Here is a 26,495-nt window from a genome sequence, read left to right as displayed (position 1 = left end):
TGGGGTTAAGCAAAGGTGAGTGAGTAAACAATGTGAGATTTGACATTTTCATGTGGAAAAAGCTCAATTTCTGTCTTTATCTGCAGTTTTTATGGACATTAGCAGATTTAAAGGCACTAGTTGTTTAATCATTCACATTGGTAATGCTTTTCAACAGTTTATTCACAAATCTATTTGTCCAATTGCACATCCAGTTGTTTGTTTTGCAATAAGCTCTGGCTTTTACTTCCACATTGTTCTCTGCAGTCGTTTGTTTTAAAGCTGACTTGCTGGATTTGGTTGAGCAGTTGTGATAGTAATACTTAGCTACAAGAGTTTTGCTATTGACTGCAGTCCAGCACTGGTCATTTGCCTATATTTGAGTAAGATTTTCCATGTCACCAGGAAAGGGGTGGTGAGGTCTGTCGTTGCACCCAGCCACATTAAATTATTCAGATACCATCTCTATTTTTCACAGAAACACCGAGCGACGCACAGCGAGACATCTTTAATTAGTAGAAAAGTAGAAAACAGCATTTGAAACCCACCATGCACTCCAGTTTTAAAGCAATGGATACTCAAAAGTGCAATGGGCCACAATAACACCTGCTCTGTTTTTCAGGGTTGCCTGAGTGAAAATATTTTGATGAGCATATGAAGTCTTTGTATGGCCGCCTACAAAGCCAGTTTCTACAGTGCTTTGTCTCACTATAAATGGCACCAAGCACACGCACAGCCCTTTGATCCCTCACTCAAGCCTCTTTTGTCTTTGCCGCTCACTTTCACCAATGGAAAAGCCTGTATGCTAACAGGAGCTGCGTTTGTGCTGGTCACCATCAACATAATGGCAAGCATGAATAATCAGTCCATTTTCCACCAACATTAAAGGCAGAGAACATAAACAGCTTAGTTTCTTTATCTGTCTACCATCCAGCATCTGTGTGCTGCTAATTAATCTGAATGGTGCTTTTAGTAAAAAAAACTATTTATTTATTTATTTGTGGATAATTCAGTGTTTTCACTGCTGTAATTTTATTGATAGCTACGATTGTAAGTTGGTTTTATTAAGTGTGGATTGTTGGAGTGTAATTCTTTGGTTCGTTATTTAATTTTTAGTGTGCTATCGGGTGTTTTCACACCTGCCTAGTTTAGTTGAATTGCACTAGAGTTCATTTGGGCAGGCGTGAATGTAGCAATCGCACTCAAGTGGGCACCAAAAGCGGACCAAAAAGCTTACTTGAAGAGCTTGTCTCGGTACGCTTTCAAACGAACCCTGGAGCGGTTCGTTTGTGGTGAGAACTTGATCCGAACTAAAACAGACCCAACTGCAAAGTGTACTGTGCCTTTTTGGACTAATCCAGCTGCCGTAGACCAATGCACTGTCCCTTCTTATGGGATAGAAAAATATTTGTTGTCAGCGCTTTACCAACAGTTTTAAACAGTCGTCCCTCCAGAGTAAAAAGCAACATTTTGTGTCTGCCCGTTTGTTTACCTTCGAGAGTTCCATTGGCATTTTCCCACATGTTAATTCTGACTAATCGAAAAGCAGTTTAGGAAATACGTTCAATAACATCTGGCCAATGAGTGATGTGGATTTTGTCACATGACTGCATTTTAGTTCTTTTCAACTGGTTCGGACCAAAGCAATCCGTGTGGTGTGAAAAGGACCCAAAAACTGCAGTACAATGCTACAATGCATCATTTGTTGCCCTTGGTCCAGACCAAATGAACCGAACCACAGATGTGAAAGCACCCTTAATCCCTTTTTTCTCTTTTATATCCAGAACTTTCTTTTATCTGCTCACCCTCCAGTTTTTCCACCCAACCCTCGTCCTTTGATTCAGTCGAGGGTAAAGTACAATGATAATGACAGGATAATATCCTCTCTGATGAGACCTTTGGTTTTTCAGATAAAACAAAAATATCTTTAAAGTGGCTGATCTCTGCAAAGAAGGACTGTCACCTGTGCGCTTTTGGCTATTTCTCATTACATGAAAGCACAAGAAAGCATCATTGTGGCCTCTTCACAGCCTTATCTCAGATCAGCTAAGCCTGGATTCTGGTTTTATCCATGCAAATCATCAGGTGATAGTATGTGTGTCATCACATTGACAAAAGTAGGTTTGGTGAGAGCATGGACACAGTGTGTTAAGTACTGAATGAGCAGCATTGTACATTTTTAAAAGTAGTTTTTTTTTTATTTGGGACCATGGGCCGTAAAACAGTCAGAAGTCTCTCTTTTTCTAATGGTGTCTTAGGATAGGACAATATTTAGCTATCGTACAACTATTTGTACAATGGAAAGGTTCAATAAAATGTTCCTTAAACCGTGAATGTGACCCTACTTCATGGACCACAACATCTAGAATCTGAGGAATCAGAAAAATGTAAATACTGAGACAATTATTTAAGTTCTCTAAATTAAGCTCTTAACAATGTATATTACTCAAAAATTTGGTTTTATATATTTACAGTAGGACATTTACAAAATGTCTTCATGGAACATGATCTTTACTTGATGTTTATACTTAATACTTAAAATTTTAAGATTTAAGATTTTAAGATTTTAGACACAAAAGAAAAACAATATATACAGAAGTCAACTTTAGAAGTGGACAATTTTTTAAAAAGTTGTCCTAAGACAAGAATGGGGGTTTTTCAATAGTTTTAGGACAACTTTGATGAAAACATATTTATTTTCAGGGTGTCCACAGGGTCTTAAAAAGTATTAAAAGTTGATAAATCAATTATGAGAAAATTAAGGCCTTTAAAAAGTATTAAAAAGTCTTAATTGCAATTTTATGAGGTCTTAAATTTTGTCAAGCATTGTCCAAAATGTTTGACTCCAAAAAAGCATTACTATATTTATTTTCCGCCTCTAATCTTAACAACGGCGTGCTCGATCCTCACAATTGGTTCGGGCCAGGGTGCGTCTGGCCAAGCTCCTTCGTCCGGGTGATGTCACGTAATTTGCAACAAATGTGGGAAGGTTATCCAAATGTGGGTTAAAAATATCCTTTAACAATTTTCTTTAACAGATATCTTTAAACAAAGTAACTTTTATTGACATTTTAGTAGATTAGTTTGAAACAATATATTGTATAAGAAGTATAATATATATTAATAATTTATAACAAATAAATAACAGAACAATTACAAGTTTACCAGGCTTTCGTTGTACTGTAATTTACAAGACCAACCCAGACAATATGGGCCTGTTTACACCTCGTCGCGCATTTTTTTATGATCAGATAGCAATCTGATTTCTTAAAATGGTTCCATTTACATTTGACCACATAAATGCATCTCCATTAAACGGATATGATTCGATTCCTCAAACCCTGCACTATATACAAATTTAATCTGTGTCGACTAATGCGTCGAATACACCGCATTTTATTTAATTAATATTATTTACAGAAACGCAAGCTATATATCTGATTTGGCATTCAAATTATTTTATATGCAGGCTGTAAAACAGCATTAGAACATCGTTCTCCCTGCGTTCGTGTGGGTTTCCTCCGGGTTCTCCGGTTTCCCCCACAGTCCAAAAACATGTAGTACCGGTGAATTGGGTAGGCTAAATTGTCCATAGTGTATGAGTGTGAATAAGTGTGTATGGATTTTTTCCAGAGATGGGTTGTGGCTGGAAGGGCATCCGCTGCATAAAACATGTGCTGGATAAGTTGGCGGTTTATTCCGCTGTGGCGACCCCGGATTAATAAAGGGACTAAGCCGAAAAGAAAATGAATAAATAAATGAATGATGACAGTAAATAATATTTTACTAGATATTTTTCAAGACACGTCTAAACAGCTGAAAGTGACATTTAAAGGCTTAACTAGGTTAATTCATTTTTTATAAATTGTTAAAATAATGGTGTTTGTGATGCAGCAAGTACAGAGGCTGTTGTGCACACCATGATTTTATATAAAATTCACTTTAATGTGTGATATAACTAATCAGTGGTCATGAATGAATTTTTTTTTTTTTCAGTTCAAATGAGACTGTCAAATCTGACAGTCAAATAGCCCACAACAAGTGCACTCTCACGTTAATTTAATATTTTTATTTTAGGAGGATACATGTGGTTTCAACAACCTGATGCATTTAGACATGTCCAGTTTCATCTGGAATGTGTCCTAGAGCAGTGGTTCTCAAACTTTTAAGCCAGCGACCCCCAATGTAAGATCGTCAAGAACTCGCGACCCCCCACTACCAAAACATATCCAAACAATAAAAATAACTTATTTTAAGTTTTATAAACAGATTTATTGCATTTAAAATCAACACTAATCAAAACTAACAAGCAAAAAATAATATATATATATATATATATATATATATATATATATATATATATATATATATATATATATATATATATATATATATATATATATGCATGCGTGAGGAAAATATGTCTCAATGAAATCTCGTTATCACAAGAAAACACATTTTTATAGCATAATTGAGTGACCAAAAGATAGACGGACGAACCACTCACCGGCCCTGCACGCACTGCTTGACATGAATTTATTAATGAATCTGTTAACAATACGTTAACTGTAATGTGTTCTCACAGATGGTGTCTGATATTGCACAGATTCTTTTGACATATACCTTATTATTTGTATACATCATTTTAATAGCAATACCGGTCTTTTCATGAGCTGCAATATTAGTTTAATCTTGGTGAGTGCAAGCCCTTTTGGGATGGTGTATGTGGTGTTAGATTTTACATATAGCTGACAGCGTCTGGCCATTAAATAAAGGTGTAAACAGAACCTATCGTGCTTAAAATGTGTAGATGTGGCAAACTGTTACCTGAAAGTTCCGTCCCACAGACTTTACAGTGAACGCTTTAGTTATTTTCATAGCAGACTTAAAGCCAATGGAAGTCTTTTATCCACTCTTGGAAAAGTCTAGATGGTGGATTAACATTCAGCACATGATCAGTAATCAGATGTGCCATTATTTGTAGCTTTAGCTGGTTTCTAAATCTAAATCTGTTAGTGTTGTTTTCATTCTCTCATCTTCAGCGCGTTACATTTTCGCGGTTGTAGCTCCTGTCATCTGAAGGCAGAGGCGTTGACTGAATGATTCAGTCTAGCGCAGTGGGCCAATAAGAAGAGCGCGAAGGCGGGACAAGCGTTGCCGGCTTTGTTTACTGCAGCAAGTTGACATGACAACAGTTTTAAACTGTTCCTGAGCGCTGCGTTTTATGTGCAAAGATGCATTCTGCCTGAATGTGTCCTAAATACTTTATGAATTCATCAGTGATATCTTTAAAAAATCTGAAAATATTAGCTTTCACTTATAATACTGAAAAATATATATTATAATCACTGAAAATTACACAATTTTTAAATCACTTTTGCGACCCCTTGAAATTATTCTGCGACCCCCGCAGGGGTCGCGACCATCCGTTTGAGAACCACTGTCCTAGAGCACCTCCTGATGTGATCTTAGGGATTGACTTTAAGTTGTGTTTCGATTGCGTTTAGACCTGTCCCCTTCACAAGTGGATAGCTATCCAATCAGAGAAAAATGCATGAAGTGACCAGGTGGAAACAGCCCCTAGATCACATTATATACTGTGTCACACTACCTGACAAAAGTCTTGTTGCCTATCCAAGTTTTAGGAACAACAAATAATAACTTGACTTAGTTGATCAGAAGTGGCTAATATGAGATGCACAGGCCTCTAGATTACACTTATTTTACCAAAATAAAATATGATCATGCCTCGATTTTTAATTATTTAATTAGGACAATAAGGTCTGACTTTGTTTAGACAAAAGTCTTGTCACTTAACAGAAATAATGTACAGTATAGAATATAAAGTCATGGAGCAGTGAAAAAGAATGAATATTGTGTATGATCCCCATGAGCTTGGAGAACTGCATTCATACATCTCTGCAATGACTCAAATAACTTATTAATAAAGTCATCTGGAATGGCAAAAAAGTGCTCTTGCAGGACTCCCAGAGTTCATCAAAATTCTTTGGATTCATCTTCAAGGCCTTCTCCTTCATTTAATTTGAGCCCATTTTCTCTCGAGGTTTTTTATCATTCACTTTCACCAATTGGTGAAGTTTTTCCTCACCACTGAATATTAAACCACACTGAACTGAACTAAACTGAACTGAACTTAAACTCTGAAAACTGAACTGACACTTTCAATTTACTATAATTTTCTATGTGAAGCTGCTTTGACACAATCAACATTGTAAAAGCACTATAGAAATAAAGATTAATTGAGTTGAATTGATTAAATGTTCATGTCTGGTGACTGGGCTGGCCAATTCTGGAACACCTTGACCTTCTTTGCTTTCAGGAACTTTGATGTGGGGACTGAAGTATGAGAAGGAATACTATTTTGCTGAAGAATTTGCCCTCTCCTGTGGTTTGTAATGTAATGGGCAGCACAAATGTCTTGATATTCTTGATATCACTTTTTCAAATGATCAACTAGTAGTGAAGTTATCATTTGTTGCTCATACATCTGGAATCGACGACAAGACTTTTGTCAGGTGTAAAAATGTTATATGGGCTTTTGTAGTGGAGGAACTTTTTCACAGTTCATGAACAGTAGCTGGGAACAATTTTTGTTCTAGTAATGCCGTTCAGCTGAACTAAATGAGCTCCTTTTTCAGAGCAGGGTCTAATCAAGCATAATAGGAACTACAGTGATGTCGTGAACACAGAGGTGGCAATTTCATTTGACTTGTTCATATGAGTTCCAGTCCCTAATGAAAACTCCTCTGGGGAAGTCAAATAGTTCCTCTTTGCCATCGCTGTTGAAAACCCCTTTGAAACCTTTAATTTTAGAAGAGTGAATCCATGAATTCCTCTGATGCAGTATTTAGCTAATATAATCACAAGAAAAATGAAAGATTTAGTTCTGTTATTACGTTATAAAGACTAACATTCTTCATCAAGCAAATACCATGTGCTGATGGTGCTCAAGCACGTTTTCATGGTAAAGAAGCACGAGGCTACAGTGTGTGAGTGTGTGTGTGTATGGGCCTTGTAGAGGGCTGAGGAATCAGCCTCCAGGACCACCAGCTGCTCCACATCACATTTGACTGATCATGTGACACATAGATTATGCAAGCTAACTGTATGTGTGCTTCATGTTAATATGAACAGGCTGTCCTGTGCTTTACGTAAGCAGTGCATAAGCAAGGGTGCTAATTTCTAATTGAAATGTAATCAAAAGTATTTCGCTTTTGAATGAATTTGAGTTTATATGAATTGCTTGAGTGAAAGGTTCAATGATTCGTTTATAAAGACAGTTGTTTCATTACTTTTTGGATAAGCGTATTTGAATAAACCATATAAGTAAATAACAAAAAACAAAACTATTTTGTTCCTGAATGAATTGGTGATTCTGAACGTTTCTGAACGTGATTCTGATGTTTTTTTAATGAATAATTTAACGACTCATTCATTAAGAAAGCCAGTTGCTTTGTTACTGATTGAATTAATGTTTTTGAATGAATAATTTTAGTAAATAATAAATTACTTGCTTATAAAATCAGTCACAAAATGTTTCAAAATGTCCTTTTGAAAAAAGGACACAAATTGTTTTTTAACTATTTTTTTGAGTACATTAATTACAGTTTAATAAAGCCAGTTAATTCTCCCTGATTAAACCTATTTTTGAACGATGAATAAGAAATCAGTGATCAGTGAATAATAAATTCTTTAGTCATAATTATATTATTTAAAAAAGTGTTTGCTCCTAAGTTAATATGTGTTTCTTAAATGAATCAGACGTATAAGTCAATGACTCATAAAGTGAGCCAGTTGTTATTTTCCTAATTAAATGAGCTCTTAAATAAATAATTTGAATAATAAATAATTTACTCATAAATACAGTCACATGGTGTGGTTTACTTGTTGTGAATGATGGTATTTTAACTAATTGTATCAGTGAATGATTCAGTGACTCATTCATGATGTAAGCAGTTCTTTTGTTTCTAATTGAATCACTGACTTGAACAAATCACTTTAATAATTATTAATTAATTAATGATTAATACAGTCTCTTGTTGCCAGCTTCTGTCAGAAAGAATCAATGAAAAATCCGCACCACAGTCTTGGTATTATTCACGAAACTATTTTAAAATGCTGCAATGAAATAAATACAAAACATTTGATAAAAACTAAAAGGAACAAAGAAAAAATGTTGCTTTGGCAATTAGATAAAAAAGTAATCTATTTACTAAAACTAAAATAAAATACATTAGACAAAACATAATAATAACAAAAATTATTACAAAAAGTCATATAAAACATGAAAATAAAACTATTAACAATTTAAAAAAATGTATAATATTGTAACTATGTAACAGATTCTATAAAGGCTGATTTATACTCGACATGTTCGCTAGTTTGCTTGAGTGCGCACAGCGACTGTGATGTCATTGAAGTGTTTGCGCAGGTACACTTTGGTGTATTTGGGTGCGCGTGACATGATTTGATTTGAGTTGAATATGAATCACTTTGAAGAGATTTTGTCTAAAACAGGTACGACTGTACAGACATCTTTATGATCCGTCCATGCGTGATCATAGGGATAAGCAGATGATCAATAATTCTTGGCTAGAAATTGCAACAGCAGTGGGAAAGCATGAAAGTTTTTGTTAAAAAGTTTAGAAAAACTTAAGGGAAAAACAAAAAGAGAGACCCATGTGGTTTTAATGAACAATTACGGAATATGTTTTCCACTATTCATAGGTTTTACACTGATGGATATGTTACAATTTTGAATGTAAAAGAATTTATTAGTAAAAACTAAAATTAAGTAACAAATTATTTCTTTGATAACTGGAAAGCAATATTGCAATATACAATATTGTTTACAATATACTGATGCCCTGTTTTTGTAGGCTTTATTGGTGATAATGGCCAGGAAGGTTGGACCATTGCTGCCTTTTTAGCATATAGTAGAGGACACAAACTAGCCTTGATGTGTGAATTGTAGAGTGGGCTAAATAAAAAAACGTCCGTATTGTTCAGTAAGCGTACTTTGTTTACTTTTAATTCTTTCCATAATAAAAAATATATATTTGTAGAGCAACCCATGTTCTCTTGTCATTCATATTTTAAATAAACTTTAAAATGTGGAACTGTCTGAGATATGAACAAAAGCAAAAGATGCATAAAAGTTTAATTGAAAAAAAATCTTGAATGGTTATAAAAATCTTTATAATCACAAAAATAATTTATAAAAATAATTAGTTTAAAAATCTTGAATGATATTAATGATATGACGTAGTTCCGGAAACGTAATAATTCTCTGTTTATTTGTCCGATTTTATGGTTGCATTCTTTTGACTGCTCCCTGTCGTTTTAATGAATATCACAATGGCGAACGCGTTTTGTGAGGTTTGCGCGCAGTCAGTGGAGGTCTGCGACGCAGCGCCAAGCGAAAGTATAAATCAGTCTTAATATTCTAAACTGACATGATTTCTTTTATGTTACATAAAAAAATATCATTAGAATCGGATACTCAAGAATCGCATAACTATTTTAGTACTATATATATATATATATATATATATATATATATATATATATATATATACAGTTGAAGTCAGAATTATTAGCCCCCCTTTGATTTTTTTTTTTCTTTCTTAAATATTTCCCAAATGATGTTTAACAGAGTAAGAAAATTTTCACAGTATGTCTGATAACATTTTTTTCTTCTGGAGAAAGTCTTACTTGTTTTATTTCGGCTAGTGAATAACCAGTTTTAAATAAAAAAAAAAAATTTTAAGGTGAAAATTATTAGCCCATTTTAGCTATATATTTTTTCGATAGACTACAGAGCAAACCATCATTATACAATAACTTGCCTAATTACTCTAACCTGCCTAGTTAACCTAATTAAGCCCTTAAATGTCACTTTAAGCTGTATAGAAGTGTAAATCTAGTCAAATATTATTTACTGTCATCATGGCAAAGATAAAATAAATCAGTTATTAGAAATGAGTTATTAAAACTATTATGTTTAGAAATGTGTTGAAAAAAATCTTCTTTCTGTTAAACAGAAATTGGGGAAAAAAATAAACAGGGGGGCTAATAATTCAGGGGGGTTAATAAATATATTAATATTAATATATTTATATATATAATGCTATATTATCGCCAATGTGTGAAATGTATAGAATGCCTAAAATAGAACATCAAAGTATGAAACGATTGCTACTTTATACATTGCCTTGGCATTCTATAGAATGCCCATTTGCCATGTGGCAAAGTACGTAACTGGCCCTCCCCCACCATTTTTCCCGCCACTGATGTCGGTGGTGGCGCTTGAGTTGTTTGATGATGCCGATCGAAGCACGTGAGTTTTGAACGTTATTGTAAGACAAGTGAATTGTCGGTATGAGGTTCCAATACTACAGACAATATTGGAACAAATACTTCAAAATCAGTTCTGCTGTTATTGTTTTTACATCATATGCTTTATTTCGTATTCTTTCCTTTCAAATGCATAAAAATCAATAAAGGCTTTTGTTGTGCTCTACTGACAATTTGCCGAAATGATACTTGTCATTCTGTATAATGCCTAGGAGTTGTATGGAATGCCTAGGAAAAGTATGCAAAATCTTTACAACAAACTGAAATTTCATACTTTGCCTGAAACCATCAGGAATTCTGTACAATACCAGGATTTCACACATTGCCGGTGACATATAAATAGTTTATGTTTCAACAAAGTGATGGCATTTGTGATGTTTTCCAAAGGCATCAAATGTATTGATTCTTTAAGCCTAAACAAAGCTGTTTTTAATTTGAACCATTTAATATGCTCACAACTGAATGCTCTGCACCATTCAATTTTCATCACCAAGATGAGTTTTGCATTTGGAATGAATCTGAGAACAGCCCTGATATTATCGCTGCCCACTGAATGTATCCTTGCCCTCGATTTTAGCTGATGATTGTGAAAGTAATTTTCTTCAAAAAGGGTGGAGGAGCTGATTTGAATAACAAACTATGTACAGACTTGCTCTGCATAAAATCATGGTAGGTGCCTGTGGATTGGCTGGACGGCTTTGGCAGGATCTTTTCATAGACGAGAAAACAACCCAGCTGTGGTTATTATTGCAGGTGGCTCATCTGAATCAGTCTCCCTCCCACATTCATCAGCAAATGAGTGGACAGAGCGACTGTCAGAGTGTAAATTCTCTTTCTGCTGGCTTGTTGTAGGTTTAAGTGTGTCATTGGACAGCATGACGGAGGTGATGAACAACTGTGAGTCTGCGGTGGGAGACTTCAGTGCGTCTGAGGAACAGAACATCTCCTTGCAGGTGGGTCGGCTGCCTATAGATGCTCTCTTGAGGTTAATGCTTTTATTTTAGCATGTAGAACAGAAGTACAAATGCACAAAAGAGGGAGACAATACAGTCAACTTGATATTGTTGGATTTGGTTTGTGACCAAATGTAATTCTTTTTTATTACATTTAATATTATTTAAATATTATAGAAAATTCAGTCTAGCAACTAACAAAACCTGCAACAGTGTTATTAATTAACTGTAATTCAGACTTTTAAAGTTCTTATTCATCTTTATTTGCTTGTGTTCTGCTTTCTAGTTTATATTTATGTGTTACTCCTGACGTGTGTGTAAAGTTTCAGCTTAAAATACCTCACAGATCACTTATTATTAGACCATGCTGTATAAGCTCCTTCCTGGGTAAAAAGCAAACCAAACCAGGCCGGTTTTGTCTTTTTAAATGCAAATGAACTGCTGCTCCACCCAATTTACATGAGAGGGCAGAGCCCATTCAGGTTGTTCTTCAGTTACTCTGCAGCAATAAATAAACCACCTGCAAGAGCTTTAAAGCCTTGTCAGTTTAACGTCCAAATACTTTTTTTTAGATTGCACAGACAAGAAGCAAATCACATAAAGGCACAATAAGTCACATTTGGTCATTAAAGTTTAAAACACACTAAAACAGTATTGTGATTTATGTGCTTACATTATCCCGAATGTTTTAAAGAATGTTCAAATCCAGAGAAAAAAAACATTTTTAACTAGTGTAGTCATGTTGCCAAGCTAATGATACCATATACCCTTGATTTCCGGTTTTGTCGAAAACAGGGAAAACACCAAAGATGCTTTGAAATGTTCTGCATTTTATTAGACTGGAATTGTAACAGAATCTTAAAATGTATTGCTTAAAATGTGCTACATTTAGGTATGGGACGGTAACCGTTTTCAAGATATACCGTGATTTGGAAAAGTCAAGGTTTTAAAACCGCCAAAATTTTTATGTATTACCGTACTAAGGTATGTGCAAGATTTTTTATTTACGTTTAGTTTTTTTTGTCTTTTTAGGACAACAGTATCTCCAGCAGACAATATATCCAAATATGCCATTTTAAATTGTGAAGAACTGTGTGTTCAACCCAGGCTCATTCTGAGAACGTAGTCCCGGGGACGTTTCTGGAGACCGCGAAATACGTCCCGGGAGGTACGTATTTGTGCAGTTTTTGTTTTCGCGAGTCCGCGAGAGGCCGCTGTGCGTGCTTTTTTCCGCGCCGTTCTCGCGTAAACCCGCTAGAGGCCGCTGTCGAACGACCTTCCGCCTGTCTGCCTGGATGACAGAATGATTGACCGTGCAACCGGCCAATCGGCTGACCCACCCTCCTCCGTCCCTAAACCCAACCAACTACGGTTCACAAAAGCCATCCAGAAAAAGAAAAGCCCTCGTCCGATTTTTACCACGTTTTCGGATTTTGACCACATTCTCACCCTGTGACGAACTTGTTTGCTTCATTTTTTGGATTTTGTTTTTGTTTTCTTACCTGATTTCTGGAACCGCTCTTCCCCGGACTCGAACCCGGTCGTCGTCGTGGTCAGCCCCTCTCTGCGCCTCGAGTCCGCCAGAGTACACGAAGAGCTAACCGGACAAACTGGTTGCAGTGGGAAAGCCCTCCACACGGAGGCGAACGGCCGGCTGGCCGGCCGGCGAGCGCCGAAGGGAACGGCGTCACACCGCCCCGCAGCGTTCGCTTAAAAAAATGAAATGCAGCCGTACGTACCCCCGGCTACGTATTTCGCGGTCTCCAGAAACGTCCCCGGGACTACGTTCTCAGAATGAGCCTGGGTTGTGTGTGTTTTTGAAACTTATGAAAACAGCAGAAGTCAATGATTTATTTAAACTTTTTAGCCTAACATGTTTACCGTTCTAAAATATTAAGTTTGTCAACATAAAATATATTGTGTTCAAAGTGGAAAACGTTTTTTTGTTTTCCACTTAGACATTTAAAAAAAACATATTTTAGAGCAGTAAACACAATATGTGAAACCGTAATATTTTTTTCGAGATCATACTGTCAGAATCTTATACCAGCCCATGCCTAGCAGCATCACACTCGTTTCTCATCAGCAATACATCTCTCTTGTTTCTCTTCATCGACTTTCAGCTTTACTCTGCTTCATATTATCAGAATATTAAGTCTTGAGTACTTTAGCTCATCCATAAACATGATTTCTGAACTTGAAGTCCTGTGGATGTATTGAAGACTATCATGATTCCTCACTCATGTATTTTGTTGTCATCAAAATACGCCTTTGTTTGTTGTGAATACACGCCTTCTATTGGTAAAAATTATGTACTGTGGCTTTAAGATGATACTGGGTGAAAGTCCAATGCTATCTCATGGCAAGTGGTAACTTTTTGATTTAGTGGCTAATTTGATTGAATTCATCCAATCTCATTTGTACAATTTAGTATGAATTGCTTATCCTGAATGACGGTTGGGTTTAGGGGTGGGGTTTCGTGCCACGACTTCTTTTTAAAATTCTTACATTTTCGTACGACTGAACTTGTATGAATTCGTACAAATTACTCACTAAACTGACAAAGTGTAAAATAGTTATGTTTCCTCGTGAGATCAGGCAGGAAAGTCCTATTTCACATATCTGTCAAATACACACATGTTTGGATCAAAATCCTGTCTGATCTCATGAGGAAACATAACTATTTTTACGTTTTGTCAGTTTAGTAGCTAATTTGCAAATTCGCATGAGTTCAGTCGTACAAAAATTTAAATTTTTTTTGAAAAGGAAGCGTGGCACCCAACTGTTGTTCAACTGTTATTGGGAGATGAGCAAATGGTACTAAATTGTACAAATGAGTTCACACAAATTCATACGAATTAGCCACTAAATAAAAAATGTTACGAATTGCCATGAGATCATATTGCAAAATCTCAACATCCACACATTTACATATAATGTTGGTTATGTCTCAGTAGCAGTATGTTAGATCTGTTAAACAGGATATTTTGGACATGAAGACAACACGCTCAAGCACGACTCAAATAGCTCTTGCACCCTCGGGTGGGAATGATTTCATTGGGGATGTTGTTATCTGCATGCTTCCAGAAGTAACAGTGCTTACTGATATAGAGAAGACCTCTCTTTGGAGTGACATGACTTGTGCTTTGTAGATCTTATTTAACCACAAACAGCAACACTGTGCAATGAAGTGGATCGTCCTTCAACAGTGACATTCATATTAAACTGAACTAAATCTGTTTTAATTGAACTACAACTAAATTCTACCACTACTCTGCTGCCTGCCTGATATGCTGAATATGTTCCACAATCTGAAATATTGTTGTGGATTTATGGCTCATTCTTTTTTCTTTATCAACTTAAAGCTGCTTTTACACAAACAAAGATGACTGGGCTTGAACTAAAAGGAGCTGAAACAAAATATGAAATGTAAAGAGGCAAAAATTACAGTTTGTATTTGCATCTCAACTAGGCTTAATATTGTAATATTTTACTTTTAAGAGTAACTTTTCCCAACACGAAGCACTTATCAAATTAATATAATTAGATACGACGCATTCCAGATTTGTGGATATAAATTTCCATTCATTTTCTTTTACCTGGAATGATATTAAACTAATGTATAATTTACAGTAAAACTGAATTGATTAATAATGTAAAATAATGAAAACGCTTAAATGTGATGAGAACATTTGATTATGTTAATTGTTGTTTAACTTATTGTTAAAATTTTTAAACCATAACTAAGTTGACATTTTCCACCATTTCGTGTTTAGCTTAAGATGCTAACCTCAAAGCCAGATGTCTAAAGCAGAAATTGATGATTTTTAATCATATTATTGTTTTAAAAAATTGAGTGTGTTGCCAAATAATTAATCTACTATTGGTGTGTACTAAACATTTTGAACAAATTAATAACAGAAAACGCAAGTCACATGCTATTTCTATCAGTCCTTTAAAGGTTGTTATGCCATTTCATAACTGATATACTGTAACAGTTGAGTTGACCAGAACATAAGAACAGTCACAATATTTACTTTTTTGTAACTGAAATTACAAATAACGCAGAAAGTAAATATTGCGTGCAAATGTTTAATTCAATAGACTATACACAAATAAAAAGAGGAAATATAGAATATTTTCATGATAACTGAAGCTTAATATGATGCAAAGACAGTCAAAAATTGGTACAGTGGCAGTCTTTAAGTTAACGTTTAACATAAGACATGATGTCCCTAAACACACACACACACAAAGATTAGTTTTTAGTGATAACATGATACAATTTGTGTTATTATTCAAAACGATAAATGTATTAAACACAAAATGTGCCCACAATTCAATAATCACCCGTGAATAAATTTGTAATGTACTGGTGTTGTTTGAGGAGATGCCCCCTCCAATGTATAAAGCTTTTAGTATTTAAAAAATGCTATGTTGATTTAATGAATTATTATGTAACAAGAAACACGGTAGGACATTGAATATATTCTTTGTAAAACAAACAAAAAATGAATATAAAATTAGTTGCAAAACAAATGTTTTTAATGTCAACTAGCTGCAACTGAAATAATTTAATTACCAGTGTTGGGCACATTCTTTTAAAAGAGTAATTAACTAGAGTTATTGGTTACTTTTCACAAATAGTAACTGAGTTAGTAACTGAGTTACATGATAATAAAATTAACTAATTACCAGGGAAAGTAACTATTGTGTTGCTTAAAAAATGGTCAAATGACTATAAAATAAATATAAAACATTGTACACTAATCTACACTGTTTTAATGTTGTTGTGGGACAACCATCAAATTCAACATATCATTATAAAAATTAAAATAAACATTCTTGCCTTTCACCTCAACGATGGAAAAGTAGTGCTTATATTTCCAGTTTGCAAAAGCTACCTTTGAGTCCTGGTCATTGGTGTGTGACTGACTGCATGTGCTTGTGTGTGAACACATGCACTACTCTGCCTCTGATTCATACCTGTCAACATCGGGATGTGAAAATAGGGATACACCCCCCACCCCCACCCAAAATCCCCAAATTAATAAATATGTTCTTCTGGAGCTGTTTCATTGTAAATAAACAGTTAAACGGTCAGTAATATGTATTATTATTATTATTATTACAAAAGAAAAAAATGTATTGTATACATTAGCAGCAAATAAATTAGCAAACAGCTATTACAATTAAATAAATAAGCTTATTAAAATAATAGCTATTATAAAGAAATAGAATAAAGTTATCAAATCTCATAAATTTTTTCTTCACTGTATAACTTACACATTCTTATTAAAGAACAACAAATGAATCTCATTTAGGTGTCACTTTAAAAATGCATACATCTAACGTTATAATGAAAGCATTCGATTGCTTTCCTAACATTTTATGCTCATTTAGGACAAAATTAGTTGTGTTTAAAAAAAAAAAACATCTTTAGGTGTTATTATTATTATTATTATTATTATTAATTATGTGTATATGTCTGTTCAAAACATGCACCCAAAACCCAGATTTTCGCTCCACTTTAAATGGCGTGTACAGAATCCATTTGGGAAATCTATTTATTACTATGAAGCGCGTCAGAGGACAGTCACGCACCGCTATTTGACTGTTTTGAGGATTGCAAAGAAGGGGCGACAGCATCTGTAATAAAAAGGAAGGGAATCCCATCGATTTCATGCCTAAATAAAACGAAAGCACAGAATAGACTCACTTCCCCAGCCCTGAACACACAGACACCCCAGAGAAAGAGAGGTCAGATCCCTATGCGGAGTGTTTCTCTGGCTACCTGTAATGGATGTCCGATTGTCCGTGCATCTATATTGGGCTTTTCCTTCATTATTTCAGCCTGATTAAATCCCTTTTAACTTTGCTCTCATGGCTCCGAAAAGCCAATCAGATGTCTGCTCGTCACACAGCCTACAGGATGAATTCATATTCCTCTCAGACACTCAAGAGAGCCTCAAAAGGTCACAATCTTTTCAGGAAACGATCATCATTACCCTTTCTTTAGCACAGGATGAGCGGTGCCATTATATGCCAGCTGAATCAACCCTGTCTGAATCTGCCATTCACTCTTGTCATGTAAGGCTATTTCTGCACTGTGTAAACCAGAGCGCACTCTTTCCCACTGTTGGCATGGATGCTTTTAAAGCGTTCACATCTCACTTGATGCAAACACACGGACACACACTCAAGATGCTCTCGTTCACACTTCAGTGCCATTGTGGAGAAATAATCATACACAATGTGAGTCACATCCAGCTCTCATGAACTGTAAACAAAGCTGCGCTGTGGCAATAGGACTCAAACAAAGCATGAGGTGAATGCCAAACACCTCATTAATAGACACCCATCAAGGAGTTTTTGATGGAATCGCTGGGGTAAACTTTTGTAAACATGTATTTACTCATATTATAAGTGATTGCCCATGTAAAACAGATCTCATTCTCTCTGATTGCTTATAATTGGAATGCGCTGAAAATCCCAAGTAGGCTTTATTGCTGAAGGCTTTTAAGACTAATAAAAAATCTGACCTGATCTGAATTTTTTATGCGTGTTTTTTTATTGAGTCTTGTTTTTCAGTAAATATTTCTAAGCTGACATAAAGCACAATACAATCACTTTCAAGGAAAGGATTAGTTCTGTAGTAACTAATCTCACAATGCCTTTTCCAAATAGCTGATATTTTAACGCCATGCTTCAGTACAGCATTAAAGGTCCCATGAAATAATTTTTTTTTTAGATATTAGTATCAGTATTATTTGTTTTTAGGGTATCTATAAGCTATTGTGTCCCAAAACAGTGACAAAAATCGCATTTACAAAATATAAAACTGATTCAAACATGTGAAGCCTGTAGTGTTGCTTCCACATGGATCAATGGTTTTAATCACGTCACCTCACACTAGTTTCTCATCACATCATAACCAACCAAATGCTCTCTAGTATCTGACATGCCCCACCCCCTTCAAGACTCTTCTCATTTGCTTTTCATTTGATGCGCTTGAACTAGCCTCCTCCATTCGGCCTCTTTACGTTTATTTTCACTTTCTCTTTTTAGTGGATAGGGAAACGGTGTTGTACACTCCACTGAAGACATCCATTAGCCTACATAATTAATTTGGTTTGTTAAGCACTAAGATTTGTTTCAAAACTATTTCTAAATTCAGTTCTAATAATCCAGCACACGAATAAATGAACAATAATAATGAAGTGTGGTCAAAAAACTGAGTTATATCCAAATACACATGCTATGCCCCACATGGTCCAAAACCTGACAGGTGGACAAATCTAAGCTTGTTATAATAATGCAAAAATAATAATAACATTATACAAAAGCAAATTGAATTGAATAAACTGGAAAAAGCCCCCTGAGATGAAGGCATGGAAGTAGTGGTTTTTATATTTATGTAGAAACTAATAATTTTTGTAATATTTTAATCTTTAATTCTTTTTAATTTGTAAAGATATTTGAGTAATGCTTTACACCCTGCATGTTTTAAACAATGTGTAAGCGAGGTGCACAACTAATGTGCTCTGCGCTAGACTTTAGACCTGCTTTCAGCTGGTCTATTGCACAGTGTATTGTAGTCCCTTAAAATAGCAACGCACCAACAATGCACCTTAACACACCTTTTTTCTAGACCATAACACCCATCAGTCCACAAAGTGGAGCAAATGGATTTGCTATTTAAACAACGTGGTGGAAAACAGTAAAATTAAGGTTGCGCTGGTCGGAAAATAGCAACACGTTGGGGCAAACACATCTTGCACCTTATTGCGCCAGGTGTATGATAGGGCCCCTGTAGTCTATGAAACATATACTGGCAGAACAAAATTAATACCTGTTGCTCCTGGGAATACACTGAGGTTTTATGAAGTGAAACAACTGAACATTATTTGCAACATTATTAGCTTTAATACAGCATCTGTAAACAGATATGAACGCTTTCACAGCATCTGGAGTATGCTGTTTGTTTACAATGGAGAGATAAGGCAAGTGTGTTGCATTATTCATCAAAATGATGCTTGGTTTCGATTATGGAAGCTGCAACCAATATAATATGTAAGTGATAATGTACATCTAGGCTATTGTTCTTGCAGAATGAAGACAGACACTCTTATCAGATCCTCCTTGTAGGATGCCTGTATATTCTTTTTAGGGTTCCTGCAGGAGTCCTGCATGTTCCCTGTAGCTATCCTACATGTTCCTTTGCTATTTTGTACGAGTCTTGAAAGTAAAAAGTTAACATACAGTACACTATAGAGTATGTCGCTGAATTAAATAGAGCATTGAGGTATAATTACGATACCAATCTAGTTAAAGAATGTTGGTAAACTGTCCAAAATATATTTTATGCTGTACTGTGATGTTCCATTCAATACTGTTTATTAAGGATTATTTAATATCAATGCTTTGAACTTTATAGATAAATCAAGTGTGTCACTTCATATTTTGTGAGTTTTCCCAATTTCCTTTCTGAATGTTCTTGTTAGCATGCTGAATGGCTAAGTAGGGTTATAGAGTAATAAAGTTACCATTGACTGTATTCAGAAAGACCAGAGCATGTTATTATTGTATCTCAAAAATGTCAGCATTATTTATAAACGCAAAGTTGTTATGCAATCTATAGATGGGTGACAGACATTTTATATTTTTTTTAAACATTAGAGAATTGCAGTGTTTAACAGCAAAGTGCAAAACATCCAAACAACATAGATGCATTCACTAACTGTCCTGGGGTGCGTTTCCCAAACAACGATGTAACTCGCGGCAAACTTTTATTGTAAGATGCATTGTTTGGGGAAAGAACGACAGCATTCGTCATGAGTCATGGTTGTGTTCTAAATGACATCAATGTTTTCAAAGTACACTGCGAAGGGAGCGCAATTGTTAACATGAAGATTGCTAAAAATGAACTGTAAAAATACTTTGAAAGCAAATTACACCTAAAAGAAATTACTTTGTTGTTTTTTTTATAATTCCACGTTTAAATGTTAGAATAGGGCATAGGGGGGATAACTGGAAATAGAACATAGCCAGGAACAATGTTTTTAACTACAGCTCTAGAGGTGTAGTTGCAAGCATACAAGTTTGCAGTGCAGCTTTCAAATGTTCGTTGGAACGATGGATTTGAGAAACACCAAATCAATGAACTATGTTTATAATGACGGAACTTGCAACCTTAGTTGGCTAACGCTGGTTTTCGGAAACGCACCCCTGGTCTAGTCTAGAAGTTCCTCTTCCTCGTTTCTGATTACTATTAGCACGTAAGGATTTAATCTACTACTGCTCATTCTTGTCATTTTGACTGTGTTAGATTTGTTTTTGTTGTTTCTGTATAAAGCATGTGAAGGCTCCACCCTCTTCTGGAAAGGAGCAGCTTATTTGCATTTAAAAGGGACACGCACAAATACTGAGCTATTACTTATATTATATGATCTGTGGGTTTAATAGAGGAAATTTACAGACACTTCCTGGAGACACTAGAAAACTATTTGGCATCCTATGAAATGGGACATATTATGTCCCATTTGGCAAAAGTTTACAGATTTTTTTCATTTAAGCATTTCATTCTTCTAAAATGTGTACAGTTAAAGTCAGAATTATTAGCCCTCCTGAATTATTAGCCCCAATTTCTGTTTAACTGAGGGAACATATTTCTTAACATAATAGTTTGAATAACTCATTTGTAATAATAATAATTTCTTACATTTAAATAGCGCTTTTCTGGACACTCAAAGCACTTTACACATTGGAGGGAATCTCCTCATCCACTTTTATCTTTGTTATGATGACAGTAGATAATATTTTACTAGATATTTTTCAAGACACTTCTATGTAGCTTAAAGTGACATTTAAAGGCTTAACTAGGTTAATTAGGGTAATTAGGCAAGTCATTGTGTTACAGTGGTTCTTTAGACGAAAAACTATTACTTAAGAGGGTTAATAATATCAATGTTAAAATGGCCAAAAACTTCTTTTATTCTAGCTAAAATAAAACAAATAAGACCTTCTCCAGAAAAAAAAATATTATAGGAAATACTGTAAAAAATTCCTTGATCTGCTAAATATAATTCAGGAAATATTTAAAAAAGAAAATTCACTGGAGGACTGATCATTTTGACTTCAACTGTATTCTACTTCTTCCGGTTGGAGGTTTAGTGAGGTCCTCAGATATTAAATAGGAAGTAAAGGTCAAGCCATGATATCTTTATAAAAACTGTCAGCTTTTTTGAGGTCCTATTCAGTTACAGCACACTGAACTGTCATGTAACGTGGCCTCTTGTGACCTCTATGTTTCAGATCTACCCAGACTCCCATGAACGGTTCCCAAAGCTCTCCAAGCGGCTGCCGTCTATTGTGGTTGAGCCGACTGAGAGCGGAGAGGTGGAGAGCGGTGAACTCCGTTGGCCTCCTGATGATCTGAGCCCTACAGATGACAGCAGAGACAAACAGGCACAGGCTGCATGTAAGCCCATCTCAAACATTAGAGCATCCAGTTTGAGTTACTTTTTCCTGCCGTTTCCTCTTTATTTTAGAATTCATCTCATCATTTTTATTTAGCTTTAAATATTAATGTTTTCGTTTTTATATCAATCACTATGTTGTAATGTTACGCCATTATTATCAGATCTTTGATGAAATAGCTATTATGAGATTAGTATAGAAACATTACAGCTGTTTTGTATTGTTGATTATATGTTGGTGGCATAGTGGCTCAGTGGTTAGCACTGTCACCTCACAGCAAGAAGGTCACTGGTTCAAGCCCCAGCTGAGCCAACTGCCATTTCTGTGTGTCCATAGACATGCACTATAGGTGAATTGATTCAACTAAATTGGCTGTAGTGTATGAGTGCATTTCTGAATGCGAGAGTGTATGGGTGTTTCCTAGTACTGGGTTGTGGCTGGAAGGGCATGTGTAAAATATATGCTGGAATTGTTGGCCTTTGAAATAGAGACTAAGCTGAAGGAAAATGAATGAATGATTATACATTTTTATTTAACGATATGACAAAAAAAAAAAACGCTTTAAATGTTGACTACTGTAAATATAAGCTAACTAAGTAATGTTCAAATTAACCATTTAACATTTAACAAATAACATTTCTTACAAATTTCTAATAAAAATATAATCTTAGAGTTTTTTTTTCTCCAAAAATGTGGGTTATTCATCTGGTATATTCCACCAACTGTTTTTTATAACTTTACTGTAGTTAAAATATTGGTATTGTGTTGTCTAAAAGTGAATTTAAACTGCAACCTAACCGTTCTTGTTACTTCATTAAAAGATGTTCTAAATAACTTCAGTTTTTAGAATTCAGAAGAAATGTCATTAATAATGAACGTACAGAATAAAACAACTTCTAATCAAAAAGTTTACTCAATTTTTAAAACAAGAAAAAATCTATAATTAGCAAATCCAGAGAAAATTGTCAAGTTTCTCTTCTCCCATTTCTGTGCATATATTAATATCATTATATATTAATCTTTTTTTTCACTCAAAACTTAGGGTTTACAAAATATCTCTAATCTCTTAAATTTTAAATAGAAAAAATATTAAATATTCGTTCATAATTAATTAGTTTTCCTTCGGCTTAGTCTCTGATTTATCAGAGGTCGCCACAGCGGAATGAACCCCCAACAATTCCAGCATATGTTTTACACAGCGCATGCCCTTCTAGCCACAACCCAGTACTGGGAAACATTCATAAACACTATCATTCACACACACTTATACACTTCGGCCAATTTATTTTATTCAATTCACCTATAGCGCATGTCTTTGGACTGTGGGGGAAAACGGAGCACCTGGAGGAAACCCACGCAAACACGGGGAGATCATGCAAACTCCACACAGAAATGCCAACTGACCCAGCCGGGACTTGAACCAGTGAATTTCTTGCTGTGAGGCGTCAGTGCTAACCACTGAGCCACCATGCCACCCCAAGATTAAATGTTAATACAGCAATTAAAATTGTCAGCTTTCTATGTAATTACATATATTTTTAAAATGCAAACTTTCCTTAATGATTCAAAGATGAATTTTCAGCATCACTACATAATTCTAATACGAGGATTTGCTGCTTCAGAAGTTTCTCATTATCTTCCATGTTGAAAACAGCTGCTTTGCGTCATATTTTTGCTTTTAATATTTTTTCCAGGATTCTCTGTTAAGTAGAAAGTTTAAAAGAAAAGCATTTGTTTTAAATAGTCATATTGTGTAACCTTATAAATTGCATCCTTGCTAAATAAAATAAAAAAGCACAATAAATAAAAGCACAATAAAACAATCTTGCTGACTCCACATTTTAGACAGCAAGATTGTTATTATTATTTATTTTAAAATCAAAACTCGCTTGCAGATTGATGATTCAAAATGCAAAAATTTATTTGAGATATCATCAAATCCAAATGCATTTAAAGTCTGACCAAACCAGAAGCTGTGCTAATTTTTTTCCTCATATTGTGAAGCAGTTCCTAGAGAAACAGAATATTAAATGAGAAAACAGTAGGCGTGACTTTTTTTTTTCTACTGCGAGTTGACTGGATGTAGTAAAGTATAGGCATTTCATTCAGAAAGATTGAGAAAAGGGTTTCAGGAGAGTTATTACTGTTGTCAAAACTGACAGTGGGAGGGGTGTGGTTAAATATGTTAGCCACGCCAATATCTCAGACAGATGTAAGCCCCTTTCACATATACAGACCTTTCCGGAAAATTACCATCAATTTTCCGGAAAGGGATCATGTGTGAACAGGCCATTTTTAAAAATACCGGTAAATCCGGTTAATTTTCCGGAAAGAGATGTTGTAACATTACCGGTATTTTGACGGAATGGTGCGCAGTGTGAACGCAGAATTATTGCCAGAAAGAGCGGGTTCTCGTTTCACGTGACACGTCTACTCGAGCCAATCAAAACATTCAGACACATTCACAACAGAACTGTTTAAGAAAATAAAAGTCTTTGAATATTTTTCCAGACACATTTAGCTGCTATATGTTAGTCAGATATCATTTCTATGTTACTCCTTAATGCCAACTGTGTAAAAAATTATCGATAAAATGCTTATGATAAACCACTGTTCATTTACCATCAAGCTCTGCTTCAGTTGCTTGAGGTGTGTGCACATGGAGTGCTCCAGTGAGCGCCAGCACACACACACATATTATGTACATCTCGACATGCGGAAGTGTTCCTCCTTATGTTTACATTGAAGTTGTTAACAATACTTATCCATCCACTGAGTTTGTAATATAGTTAAATGTGTAAACATTTAGCTGCAGTTTGCGAATCTGTCTTTGGATGTCTCTTGGATAAAAGCAGCTGCATGAATGCTAAAACTTTAAATAAAAGTGAAACCATCAACAAAAGCGGACCCATTCTTTGTTTACAAATACAAGCGCAGAGCTTTCGAGGTCATTTCTGGTTAATGATGTGAGAATTTACTGGTATTTTGGAATGGATGTGTGAACGATCTTTTCTGTAAAAATTCCAGAATGTCCTTGCCTATGTGAACAGCGTTTTTTGAATTTATCAGTAAAGTCGTTCCTTAAATTTTCCGGATATTTACTGGTTTCACTGTGTGAAAGGGGCTATTATCTGATAATTTTACTGAAAACAAACATGAAGCCCATATTCAGATTTCAATTTAAGATAACAAGGCCAAAAAAAATTTCTTAATGGCATGCACCAATGAATTGTTCACCACAAAGCTAGCAACTTGAGCTAACAAAAATTAATATGGATAGTTTTGATTTCATGTGTACTTTAAGGAAATCTAACGCTCTCAAATGTCTGATCCTACTGTATTTCATTCTTCAGGTGAGAAGCTTACAGGCGACGTCGAAGAGGTTGAAACGGCGACAGAAAACTAACGGGCGATGGTTGGCACCGATCCAGCCAATCACTGTGAATGTCTTCATTGTGGACAGGAGTGAATGGGAGACTCCACCGGTCATCCACACTAGAGGCCTGAGAGACTGTCTTAACCGAAACGACTCACGTGCCAAACTCTAGTGCTAGTCAGCTGCTGTGATAGAGTTGTAAAAAAACGGTCTCCAGTAAGTCACCCTAAAATATCGGCATACATATTTATTTGCTTCGGACCAAAGTCTTTCATCCGCTCATATCAAAAGCACATAAATAGATGTATTATATCAGCATACATTAAGCGAAAATGGATTTCAGATAACATGTAAATGAACTACAGTGCATAATGGCTCTTTCCAACCGCACGCTAATAGGCTTTTCTGTTCCACATGCTTTACACACATAAACATTTGCACACACTTTTTTTTGCCACTCGCATTATCTTTGGGATTAGCTTATTCATGAGCTGCTGTAAATGTAGCTTTCTTTGCCTTAGACATTTGTTTGTAGTGACACTCATAAATGAAATGACGTGGCTGTTTATATGTATATTGTGTTAAGCATCATATGTATCTGTCAGGCGAAACGCTTTGCTGTTTCGGAGTTTGTTGAATCTCACTGTATTGGGTTACAAATCTACTGCTCTTCTTTTGATGTTTGAGTATTAGTCTTAAAATATTCATGATCTGTCTGAGAATGGGAATGAACGCAGCACAGTATCACTTCGCATTAAAGGCAGTTGTTTCTAACAGCCGTGCTCTGTTGATTCAGCCTTGACACATCACTGATTTCTTGTGGGTAGATGTCAAGCACTAGCCAAAGGCGCTTTTGGTGGAATTCTGTGTTGACACGAGCGATAGTTATTCTAAACCCAACAGCTTTGAGCAGCTTGCAGCCATAGGGGATGTTAGAGAATTTTTATTTCAACCCTCCTAAAACTTTTTTTTCTGATTAACTGTCTGCCCCTTTTTAAATCTGTTTTAAAAAGCGACGGTTCGTTCTGGTTGCAGAAAAAGTAGGCAATGTGAAGTTAAGTAAGGCCTTTAAAAACTTTTTGTAACTTTCTGTCAAGACCTCATTCAGTTTCTTTTTTGTGTTACAAATTATGCTTTTCAGTTTACATTCTTTTAAAATAACTTAAGTCTGCTGTTAATATATTTCGTTAAAACTAATGCATTCAAAAGTTTGGGATCAGTACTTTTTTTAATGCTTTTGAAAGCTGTTCTGCTCACCAACACTGCCATTATTTGATCATAAACTACATAAAGAAACATTTTAAAAGACGTTGAAATTGATCAAACGTGGC

At 35.2% G+C, this 26,495-nt stretch overlaps 1 protein-coding gene across 2 annotated transcripts in view; it reads left to right on the top strand.

Annotated features, from left to right (window-relative positions):
- Positions 1-25,938, top strand: part of si:dkeyp-72h1.1 (uncharacterized protein LOC799956 homolog) — a 30,870-nt gene extending 4,932 nt beyond the window's left edge. Inside the window, exons 2-4 of one of the 2 annotated variants that reach the window (XM_056481467.1) lie at positions 11,209-11,309; positions 21,624-21,789; positions 25,142-25,938. In XM_056481467.1, coding sequence (XP_056337442.1) covers positions 11,232-11,309; positions 21,624-21,789; positions 25,142-25,194 — 297 coding nt within the window. In that variant the 5' untranslated portion in view covers positions 11,209-11,231 and the 3' untranslated portion in view covers positions 25,195-25,938. Of the gene's footprint in view, positions 1-10,999; positions 11,310-21,623; positions 21,790-25,141 lie in introns of those variants that run through there. The other variant, XM_056481468.1, reaches the window with a different exon arrangement.
- The last annotated feature ends 557 nt before the right edge of the window (positions 25,939-26,495 follow it).

This window comes from Danio aesculapii, chromosome 20 (genome assembly GCF_903798145.1).
Source record: "Danio aesculapii chromosome 20, fDanAes4.1, whole genome shotgun sequence".
Taxonomy (NCBI): domain Eukaryota; kingdom Metazoa; phylum Chordata; class Actinopteri; order Cypriniformes; family Danionidae; genus Danio; species Danio aesculapii.
The sequence above is the reverse complement of the archived record's forward strand: the minus strand, read 5'-3'. Positions and strand labels throughout refer to the sequence as shown.